At 45.4% G+C, this 12007-nt stretch overlaps 1 protein-coding gene across 1 annotated transcript in view; it reads right to left on the bottom strand.

Annotated features, from left to right (window-relative positions):
- Positions 1–216: 216 nt before the first annotated feature.
- The window catches only part of vps54 (VPS54 subunit of GARP complex), a 41040-nt gene continuing 29249 nt past the window's right edge, over positions 217–12007 (bottom strand). The window contains exons 17-23 of the mRNA XM_030352624.1: positions 11054–11159; positions 3479–3566; positions 3265–3386; positions 2994–3074; positions 2652–2759; positions 2352–2446; positions 217–1807 (exon numbers count right to left, since the gene is read on the bottom strand). Of these exons, the coding sequence (XP_030208484.1) occupies positions 1702–1807; positions 2352–2446; positions 2652–2759; positions 2994–3074; positions 3265–3386; positions 3479–3566; positions 11054–11159 (706 nt within the window). The 3' untranslated portion in view covers positions 217–1701. The remainder of the gene's footprint in view (positions 1808–2351; positions 2447–2651; positions 2760–2993; positions 3075–3264; positions 3387–3478; positions 3567–11053; positions 11160–12007) is intronic.

The following is a 12007-nucleotide window of genomic DNA, read 5'->3' as shown; positions in this document are numbered from 1 at the left end:
GCTGCCTAAAGGTTGTGGTTTCAGAACCCGAGTCTACCTGCAGGGTATGATTTACGGGCTCAAACATCCCATCATGACAACGTTGTACACCATGCATATTGAAAGTGCTTCTTTAACAGCACATGCCACATGGTTTTCTAATTGAGTGAACAATTGCGATGCATTTAAAAGGAGTATTCATGGTCTGAGACCAGAGCCCTTAACAGAGAGATGGGATGAGTCTCAACAGTTCCATTCATTTATTTCATTCAGAAAGGTTTGGGAGTATCTCACATTTAAAAATCGTCAGGCATGCCGTCCTGTTGGTTGCATTCTGCTCACACACAGACAGGTACAGTAGGTACTAAAGCGTACGCTACCAGAGAGAGGTGGACACTTATCAAAAGTAGGCACTTTTGAAGGACAAAGTCATGGCTGTTAGTTAGTTGAGCTCGGGTCCAAAAAGTCCAAATGAAACATTATTTGGGTTGAAAGCTGCTACTCTGCCTGCACTCACAAAAAACAAACAAACGCAGATCCTGTCCACTTAAAAACATTTTAAGACAGTTGTCATTATACAGACTTGCACAAAGAATTAAAAACATTACAAAAAGATGAGAACTCATGTTCACATGCTGCATATTGAGAGGTGGTCCTTTCTATGAGGAGACCATCACAGCACCAGCGCTCACACACGCTCTTTAATCATCAGTAAGAGCGGCCGGCTCCTCTGCATCGCACAGCTTAGTTCTGCTGATCCTCTAAAGAATAAATGGGAATATAAGACACTTTTTCCAAAACTCAGACTACGACTACAGCACCCTCTCGGAACTCCACTGGTTACTGCAACAGCTTTTCCTGATTGGGTCAAATTGGTGTCAGGCAATATCACATGATACGAGCCTCATCAAATTACTCGGGAATCCTCAGCCTCAAGTCTGACGGTGATTACATTGAGCTGTATTTGGTTGGATTTCAGTTTTGGGGTTCCATTTCGAAGAGGGGTGTGGACCCCTCAACATGGAAAATACCTTTAGTTTACACTCTGAGACATCTCGTGTCCAGCTTGTAAAATAAATTGATTTGTAGGTCCAACGGGTTCCTCATAATGCAATAGTCTCAGCCTCCCAGAATAAAAGTAAGGTCCCTTCATTAAAAACCAACCAGGTCAAATACAACCCTGTAGTACCAGGGACCGTTTGGAACGCTGCCTAGTGTTAATATACGCCGACAAGACCACCATCCCCATTGATTTGAAACCAAACCGTTTATTTGAAGAGCTTTTCAGCCAAGGTTGACTATGACCCCCGCAAAAAAAGTATAATTGAGATTTAAAAAATAAATTATTGAAGCCATTAGTTCAACCGATTGTGAAGCATCCCCTTTAAATCGACCTCAGCATCCCCTTTAAGAAGTCCCAGACATTGCACTGCTTGGCTTCCATAGCTTGAGTTGTATTGCACGTGTTTAGATGAGGTCACGTAGACTTGGTTCAAGTTCTCTCCAGATCGAGCATGTTTCTGAGGCGGGGGACAAACAAACCCGTTTGAGTCTCAAAGTGTCAACGAACGGAGTCAGTGGCTCATAGATTGATGGTCCAACATCTCCCCCCTGCCAGTCCCCCATCCTGCTCCTCCAGTGTGTATGTGGGGGGGGATAAAGGCAGAGGGAGGGAGTGTGGGCTCTTGCTGCTCTTCCTCCTCCTCCTCCTCCTGGTGGTCTTCACCTCTTGTGCTCCCAGATCTCGACCATGCTCAGGTCCATGTTCTCCAGCGTACGCAGGGACAGCAGATTTTCCGTGTAGAAGGCCACGTCCACCATCACCAGCCTAGCCAGAGGTCAGGAGGAGGAAGAGCAGCAGTGAGCATAGCATGGTTTCTATGGTGGACATTGTGAACCAAAAACATTTTGTCAATGTTTCTAAAATAAGACTAGCTGGTTAAGAGACTCAGATTATATTCTATCATGATTGAACGTATCCTACAATCTTCAGGAGTAGTAGAGAGGAGGTTAAGGGTCAACATGTGTTCAGGAGCAGTAGAGAAGAGGTTAAAGGTCAACATGTCTTCAAGAGCAGTAGAGAAGAGGTAAAAGGTCAACATGTCTTCAGGAGCAGTAGAGAAGAGGTAAAAGGTCAACATGTCTTCAGGAGCAGTAGAGAAGAGGTAAAAGGTCAACATGTCTTCAGGAGCAGTAGAGAAGCGTTTAATGGTCAACATGTATTCAAGAGCAGTAGAGAAGAGGTTAAAGGTCAAAATCATGTCTTCAGGAACACAGTAGAGAGGTTAAAGGTCAACATCATGTCTTTAGGATCACAGTAGAGAAGAGGTTAAAGGTCAAAAGGTTAAAGGAGACCGCAGTAGAGGATTTACCCGTGCTGAGGCCCTCCGTCGTTGACCACACCCAGGCGGGCCAGCTGCCTCTTCAAGTGCATCTTAAAGCTGCCGTTGATCCTCCAGAACAGCGTCTGGGGGGGGGGGGGGGGTTACAGTACATTTAAAATGTGTAAGCAAGTATTCTTGTTTAATGTACATGAAATACTGAACCCCTGAGTAATGTGGCTGTCTAAAGCTAAGAGCTGAATGGGCAGGTGTGCGTGTGTATGTGAGCGTGTGTTTCTGTGTTTCTGAGGGTGCGCGCACCGCGTGCATACGTGTGTGTGCCAATCCCACCTGGGTCTGCTGCTCCGGCAGCAGCTCTGAGATGGCCTCGTGCATCTTGGATACCTGCTTACAGACGTGGCGGAAGCAGGCCGAGGGCATGGGGGCCTTGACCTCATACTGGGGGGGGTCACGACAAATTATCAAACAGGCTGAAGGCAAGGGGGCCTTGACCTCATACTGGGAGGGTCTGGACAAAACATCAAACAGGTAGAGGGCAAGGGGTCCCGACCTCATACTGGGGGGGGGGGGGGGGGGGGGGGCACGACAAAATATCAAACAGGCCGAGGGTATGGGGGCCATAACCTCATACTGGGGAGTCACGACAAAACAACATTGTGTCTGTGCGTGTACCTTTGATAGGACCTTCTCAAACAGGCTGTCCATGATCGCCACGAGCTTGGCGGAGATCTCCGCTATGTGGTCGTTGTAGTCCTGAAAGCACCACACACCATATTTGATAACGGCATGCTTTGAACTGAACTCGGGTCCTATTCTGTTCTGTGTGCACTGTAGCCCCAGAGATGTGTCTGCAGCACCTCCTAGTGGGATTGTGTGGAGGTGTCCCCAGCCTCATGGACCTGGTGTGAACGAGGGCCGGTGTGGGGGTCCGTGCTTCGGTTACCTTGGTGATGTGGTCAAAGTGTCGCAGGACGCTGTACTGCTTGGGCTGGAGCTTGGTCTCAAAGTGAGTCCTGATCAAGGGAATGTAGTGGACCACCAGCTGGAGACAGCGGGAGGCGAGCGCTGTGGACACGAACACACACACACACAATCAAGTCATCTAAAAAAATAATAATAATCCCCAGAGTTAGTGTTTCCGTGGCGACAGGGCCTACCCAGATTCTTGGTGGTGATGGTCTTCAGGCCCACCACCTGCAGGGCCCCGGCCCCCAGCACCAGCTGGCAGCTCCGCGAGTTGAAGTGCTGCCGGCAGAGGAGAGAGGCTGCTTTGAACTCCTTGGAACACATCAGAGGACACCCCGATCTGGGGGGACCCAGGGGTAACGTAACAAGGGGTGGCCGCCAGGGGACCCTGGGGGTAACATAACCAGGGGGTAACCCCTGCCCTGGCTCACTAATGGCGCGTTTCCACCGAGCGGTGTGGTACAGTTAGGTGCTGTACGGTTCGCATTACCACCTCCAAAAGTGGAATGGGTCCGGACTTAGCCGCGATTAGCCGTACCTATTTCTCGGTACTCCTCAGTTGGGCTACCAAGCGGTCTGAAAGGGTGCCGAAAGTTGAGCTACACGTGCCGCATGTTGATTGGAAAACAGAATAGTCACTTCCGTGCGACAGGGGGATAAACACAAACAATACCACACACAGTACCCGCAAGATATTTCTGGAAAACTATGAAAGTTTCGTTTATTGGAGATATTTCATTGCAAAAGTTTACCGTTCTTGGATGCTCTTTGTTAATGTGTTGCGTCATTTTTTTTCATTGAGTTTATTAGCAGGCTACACTGTGTCGGGCTGCTGTGATGTCGCGATGCTTACGCAGCTGCTGCGGCTATCGCCATCTGGCATAAACCCCGGCCTACCATAAGGGTACTGTCGTCGGTGGAAACGCGAGCCGTAACTGAGCCGCACCTAACAGCACCTAACTGTACTACACCTACCGTACTTAATCGTAGCGGACCTAAAAACACGCCATAAAACACCCAATATCTCAGTCCAAAGTCACCTCATTGTTCTCATTTTGCTCGCATCATCACCAGAACCCCCTCCATTAATAACATCACCTCCTGCCAGCTTTACTGGCTCCCGGTCAAATCCCGCATCCATTTAAAGATTCTGCCTTCAAGGCCCTCCACAACCTCACCCATCCATACATCTGTGACCTCCTGCACAACAACACACCCACCCGCACTCTCCGGTTCTCCTCTTCCATTCAACTCATTGTACCACCCGCCCGCCTGGTCATCATGGGGTCCAGGGCATTCAGCCGATCTGCCCCCCACCTCTGGAACACCCTCCCACCTGACATCCATAACTCTGACACTCTCTCCACTTTTAAGTCCCATCTAAAAACACACCTTTTTAAAATGACATATTCAATTTAATTCATTGTCTCCCACCCATTTCACCCCACTTGTGTAAATTGTTTCAATGTATCTTGTTCTTGTGTTTTTTATGATTGTTGATTTTGTTTTTTAAACACTGCCCTTTAAGGTGACCTTGAGTGCTATGAAAGCGCGCCCACAAATAAAATTAATTATTATTATTAATTATTGTAGCGATCCTGCCCCACAGCATTTAACGCCATTAACATTACCTAAGTCACCTTCTCTAGAAATCCATGTACTGGACGGGGAGGGGGTCAGGATGGGGTGGGGGCAGTGGCGGCTGGTGGTTTTTAAAGTGAGGGAGGAAGGAATGCGCGCTTGGTTGCCATTGGCCTGCTTGCACCGTTGGTGTATGGTGGCATAAGAATGTGAGAATCAAGTTGTTTCAGGGTGTTTTGGTGAACTACAAAATAGTAGGGAGGGATAGTTATGTGAATACAATTGATACAAAGCCACCAGTGGCATCACTGTAATTTGAAAGCTGGTGGGGAGCATGTCTTTGAAATGGACTGTAAGGGCAGAAGGAAAGGATGCCAAGCCCATTAGTCAAATCAGGCCTACTCTTGATTTGTAAAAGTAAATAAAAAAATCTGGGCCTATCATTTGGCCTATTTTTGACCTCAATGACTGAAGTTATAGGTTGTTATAAAAAAAGACTCAAGATCAAAAGTGATGCCGTTTAAAATGCATCATGCTCTGAATCATTCACCCTTTCCACAATACCAAACAGAACGGTCAGAGTAACAAACTAGTAAAAGAACAAGAACATTATTTCAAACAACCTGATCTATAAGCATGGTGCCTAGCAAGGAAAGTTGGATAGCAGCACCAACGTGATCTTGACAAGATTTTTCACATCAGTGAAACCATGAACAGCCCAGGTTGGAGATTTGCCATTATTCAAGAGCAAACGGGGCCAGCAATACAGTCGATTGCTAGTAAAATACGAGTGAGTACCTAGCAAACCATGTAGCACTCACAACACTGACGTTGCCATTACTTTTGGTGATCCGATTTTGGGAAGTGGTCTACCTTTTTCTTTGGTCGCTAACCTAGCATTTTAACTCAATGAATGGAATGCTTTGTGTAATAAAACATGAACAATGTCCTCTGTTTCCAATGTTTCCATAGTACACTTTATTTGCAAATGTTATTATCTCGCTATCGTTCAGATGATTTCACTTGCTTTGCGTCTCTTTGGGCAGATTTCCTGCCGAATGATAATATTTCAAGCCTAACGTGATTAAAAGTAGCCCAATTGGGTGGGAAATCTGCCCCATCTGGCAACACGGCTCACCAGCCACGGGTCCTGCTTATTTGTTAATAGTGCAGCGCAAATAGATTTTTGCGCGAATCAGACCCCTTAAAGGTCGTGTTGCAGGGTTTAATTTTCGACGAATTTGTGCAAGTCGCTTGTTGGTATTTAAGATTTAAACAGTTATTTATTGTATTTAATGTTGTTAGGTATCACAAAACGGAATGTAATACGAAAAAGTAGGTACTATTTTAGCGGTTTGCTATTGATTATCATATCCTCCAGAATGCATTGCATGACGTCACGTTGGGGAGACACGGACCAAAGCCGCAATGAGACCCTTGAGAGTAGAGACTAGTAAGAGAGTGTTCAGCAGATTATACAGATACATAGATAAATACATAGATATTATATATAGTTAGTATATGCTACACGTGAACTTCCTAAAATGGCGCAATTTGATTGTTTCGCTATCTCGAGATATTGGGCAATATCCCATGATTGACATCTCAAACTCGAGATTGTTTTCATCGCAAAATGTCAGCTGACAAATAAACCTTAGGTCTCGGGGGCTATTCCCCACTATTCACTTCGCCTTCGGCGAGTATTTGTTGACTAATAGCCTAGATAGATAAATAGCCTAGTCAAGTCTTTATTAATACCAAACTTCACGTCGGGAATTCATTTAGGTGATTCTGCTCACTCAGTATACAAGACCACACAGAACTAGGGAGACAAGTCTGACTGGACACACACAAAATAAGTCACATTAAAACTAGACCCATGCGTTGATAGTAGGGATGGGCGTGAGGAATCGATTACTCGAGTACTCCTCGTTGCAAATTAACTCGGTTGGTGGACAGGCAAAGTTGAGTTTGCATATCGCACACAAAGTTTTCTGAAGCAAATGTATCAATTTTCTGTGCGACGCTGCTAACGCATGCTGTGGGCACAAAGAAAATGAAATGTATCAAATTTGTTTGTTTCTGTGTGGCGCGTGCCGTGTGCAGGCACGCCAGAATTCAAAAAGTTAAGAGATTGCGGTTAAAGCAAAGCGCAGCGAAGAATTTAAATACTTTAAAGAAATAGGAGATCATAAGGTGAAATGTAAAATATGCCAAGCGAAATCGAGCTACCAGAGTACTACAAGTACTATGCGGCAACATATGCTCCTGAAACAACGGTGAGTTCGGGAAAGCAGACCCGCAGCAACTAAGTGTGTCGGCTATTTTCACCGCCGCAAGACGCAGCTGTAATCCCGGCCGTGTAGAGAAGATCACAACGCTGAGTATTTCCATAGTCCATTTACTGCCGTTTTATTTGCAGCTTTAAATTATTTGCAATGGTTAGGCATTTAACGTTACAGGCCTTGGTTTGACGTGATTTAAATTGTGAGACGCATATTTATTTTTGTAAGGAAAATGTGTTTTGAACGTTTGCAAAAATAAATAATGAATACTCTGATAACTCTGACTGTTTTGATGAGAAAAAGCATTACATGTTTGGTTGGTAATATTGCCGTTCATCATTAGGCCTATTCCTGCTGCAGATGCGTTGCATTCTAAAAATAGATTCGATTAAACGAGTACTCGATTGATCCTCGAGGAATTCCTTCGATCCCTCAAGTTTGGAATTCACTACTCGTGCCCATCCCTAGTTGATAGATAGATCGATAGACAGAAAGATAATTAAATATGTTATATTATTTGCCTTGCGGAGCCAGCCAATCCTAGCCTGGCACCGCCAACCTACCTACTTCACTTCAGTACTAGGTCTGGGTCTGCTTAATATGAATGCCTTCCATGGAAACCAGATTTCTGGCGGTCCAATCAGCGAACAGAGGGAGTGGCTGAGAACGATGATGTCTAGGTCGCGTGCCAGTTTCAGTTGTAGTCAGAGACAATGGAGAAGGATATGAGAGAAGCTATTCGGTCTGTTGTGGGATCGCTGCCGAAAATCGATCAATTAAAGCCGGAGCAAGAACAAGCTTTGCAGAGTTTTTTTGGTGGCCATTTTTTTTGGTGGTATGCGATTGGTTATGGCAGATCCAGAGTGGCACTGGGCAGATCCAATCATTTTAAAACTTCTACAGACTCCCGCCTCCAAGTGAGTGAACGTTTGTCAATTGAGCAGTTCCAGACCTTCTGTATAAATGAAATGAAGTACGATGGTCTGGTAGGACCAGGCTAAGCCAATCCTGTGCACGTGTGCAAATTAGCCATGTGCGCCTAACACAAGAAAGACGTAATGTTGAGAAGTCAGACTAAAAACGGATAGCCAGCGAAAGCCGAACCAGACTGTATCAATCACATACCTTGGGTCCATTCTAACTTATGGTAAGAGGCTAGTCTTTAAATCTTTGCAGTGACTGAATGTTGATGATAAAACGGATTTGGTTTGCATAAGATGAGCGTGTGCGACTGTGTGTGTGTCCTTTTCAGGCTTCGCCATACTGCATGGTTATGAAGGCCTTGTGGTTAGGTGTGGTCTTAGTGAAGCAGCCTTGGAGTTGGAGTGATTATGTACGGGCGAGCGAGAGAGAGAGAGAGAGCACACCCGCCGTGGTGATGTTTGGCTTGTTGTGGGCCGTCTGTCAGCATCCGCCGGGTTAGACGGTGTGCTTTGTGTATTTGTTCAATGTACATCCGTCTGGTCGTATTTGCGGTAGATTGATGGTTAAATAATGTCACACCACGATCGGTTATACTTGCCGGCACTCATTTGCAAGTGCACTGAATGCTGTCCGATAGGCTAAGTAAGCCCATAGCTAGCATTATGTCTTCTTTTTCTAGATCTTCCTACTAAGTTTACCGGTACTTGCGACATAATCACTGTCACTAGATATAAAGAAAACGTTGACTTTCACTCGGTGCTATTCACTGACAGTAAAAATAAATAAAAGTGTCGTTATTGCATGCACTGCTGTTCATTGACTAGCTCCAGCGCTCGTTGCTGCGTTGCTAAATGATAGCAACTCTCCACTCATTCTCCTCTGACCATGCATTTAATTGGCTTTGACCGCCATCAGTTCTCAGCAATTCCTCATTCGCCCTCTCACCAGGTTCGAAATTATACTGCTGTGGGCAATCATACATGTTATTTGTGGTTCTTGCCACCTCTTAGACGCCATAGTTCTAGTACTAGGCTGAGGCTACCTTCCACCACGTCTCCCCAACGTGACGTCATCGCTGAATGGCGTGAGAAAACACCCGTTACTGCCAAAAACGCCAAAAACTGGACTTTAACACTATTTTGGAGATATTTTATAAATGATACGCATATTGAGTGCTTTATATACCCATTAATCAAAACTTCATGTTAACCTGCACGTAGGCCTTTAAAGTCACACCCACTCAGAGGAGGACTTTCCTCCTCTCTCCCATTGAAACCCATGTTATTCACCGGCCGCCAGTACTTTCAGGGAAATTAATGGGAGTCAACGGAGGCTGGGGGAGGAACGTCCTCCCTGAAGTGATTGGCAAAAGGCGATAGGGGGTGCTAATGTCCCTTTACCCAGGGAAACTAACATTATATATTCAAAGGCAATAAAGTAGTCATATTTAGGGCATTAATTCATAACAGTAGTCTGGACGGGTTGGGGGTCAGGACGGGGGGAATACAACATAGCAGTCCATCACCGTACGTACCACAAGTACTTTACTAAGGTTCTCATCACCAAAGGCAAAAGTGCTTTAGTGCCGTTTGAATTCATAGCTAATATAATACTCTGAGGCAGAATCACTATTGGAGAGTAAGCAGCAGAATCACTGTTGAATACTGTGTGTGCAACAGTACAGGGAGTGTGTGGAATTTAGTGTGTGGAGCAGTGCTGAGTGTGTGCAGTAGCACAGAGTGAGTGTTTGTACAGTGTGTGTGTGTGTGTGTGTGTGTGTGTGTGTGTGTGTGTGTGTGTGTGTGTGTGTGTGTGTGTGTGTGTGTGTGTGTGTGTGTGTGTGTGTGTGTGTGTGTGTGTGTGCAGCAGTACAGAGTGTGTGTCTGCAGCGGTACAGAGTGTGTTTCAACAGTAGAGTGTGTGTGTGTGTGTGCGGCAGTAGAGAGCCTGCGTGAAACGGTATAGTGCGTGTGAAACGGTAGTGAGTGTGTGTGCGTGCGCAGCAGTAGAGTGTGCTTGTGTGTGCAGCAGTAGTGTGTGTGTGTGTTTGTGCAGCAGTAGAGTGTGTGTGTTTGTGCAGTAGTACCAAGTGTGTGCTAATAGGAGTGTATGTGTAACAGGCATAGAAAATGGCTTGTGTTATAAAACAGTTCCCCCCCTCACATATTTTTGTTTTAGCGGTTAATTGTATTACCCGCTAGCCGCTATTGTATTTATTTTCATGCCACTAGGTTGCACTGTGCACGATTGCCATAGTGGGTTGCCATGGAGACCATAGCTCGAGTAAATAAACTGTTGATTACTTGAGCAAGATTGAATACTGTTGTTCTCCACTTCATATTACCCACAGGAAAAATTTTATTATATTCCATTGAACCATGGTTAATCTATCACGCAGTCCTATGGGTGGTGCGTTTGTTCATGTTGTGTTTGGGGAGCTTTGTTGTGTTTGAAAGTGTGATTTGCAGTGTTTTGAATGTAGTTACTAGCGGTTGTCGCTGGTGAGCTGGCAGAAGCCAGCGTGTGTGGTGCGTGTGTGCGGGTGGACACACAAGTAGAGATGTGGTATTTATACTGCCAGCTATTTGTATATATGCTGCTATTTATTTATGGTATGGACAATTATTGATGTATTGGTTTATTTATTGTTTTATTATATTCCAAAGTCATGTAGATATATTATTAGAGTTAAAGTCACTTTGAGGCATGTTTTATGCTATGATATTTATACTCTGATGTTTGTGCTGTGATATTTATGCTGAATACTGTTGTTCTCCACTTCATATTACCCACAGCGCAAACCAGCCTGTGGGCCTTGTACCTGCCCACATTCCCCTAGATCTGGCGCCGGTAACATATGCTTATCAAAAGAGATCCACACTGAACACAGTAATAATCGATAAATGACAATAGAAACAATAGGAACTGTAATAACATGAATGTTAACCCTGTTGTGGCCCAGATGGGTGAGCTCACCTTGAGCAGGTCAGCCAGCCTGGACAGCAGGTCCGTGGTAATGGAGGGGATGTCGTTAATGCACTGACAGTACTCCAGGAAGATCCTGATCAGCAGCAGCACCGTCCTGTCAGGGAACAACACATCAGCAGGGCTTCAGGACTCTAACAGAACAACACCTCCTCATCAGAGGACTCTAACAGAACAACACCTCCTCATCAGAGGACTAACAGAACAACACCTCCTCATCAGAGGACTAACAGAACAACACCTCCTCATCAGAGGACTAACAGAACAACACCTCCTCATCAGAGGACTAACAGAACAACACCTCCTCATCAGAGGACTAACAGAACAACACCTCCTCATCAGAGGACTAACAGAACAACACCTCCTCATCAGAGGACTAACAGTACAACACCTCCTCATCAGAGGACTAACAGAACAACACCTCCTCATCAGAGGACTAACAGAACAACACCTCCTCATCAGAGGACTAACAGAACAACACCTCCTCATCAGAGGACTAACAGAACAACACCTCCTCATCAGAGGACTAACAGAACAACACCTCCTCATCAGAGGACTAACAGAACAACACCTCCTCATCAGAGGACTAACAGAACAACACCTCCTCATCAGAGGACTAACAGAACAACACCTCCTCATCAGAGGACTCTAACAGAACAACACCTCCTCATCAGAGGACTAACAGAACAACACCTCCTCATCAGAGGACTAACAGAACAACACCTCCTCATCAGAGGACTAACAGAACAACACCTCCTCATCAGAGGACTAACAGTACAACACCTCCTCATCAGAGGACTAACAGTACAACACCTCCTCATCAGAGGACTAACAGAACAACACCTCCTCATCAGAGGACTAACAGAACAACACCTCCTCATCAGAGGACTAACAGAACAACACCTCCTCATCAGAGGACTAACAGAACAACACCTCCTCATCAGA

This window comes from Gadus morhua, chromosome 3 (genome assembly GCF_902167405.1).
Source record: "Gadus morhua chromosome 3, gadMor3.0, whole genome shotgun sequence".
Taxonomy (NCBI): Eukaryota; Metazoa; Chordata; class Actinopteri; order Gadiformes; family Gadidae; genus Gadus; species Gadus morhua.
This window is presented reverse-complemented; position numbering and strand designations above follow the sequence as displayed.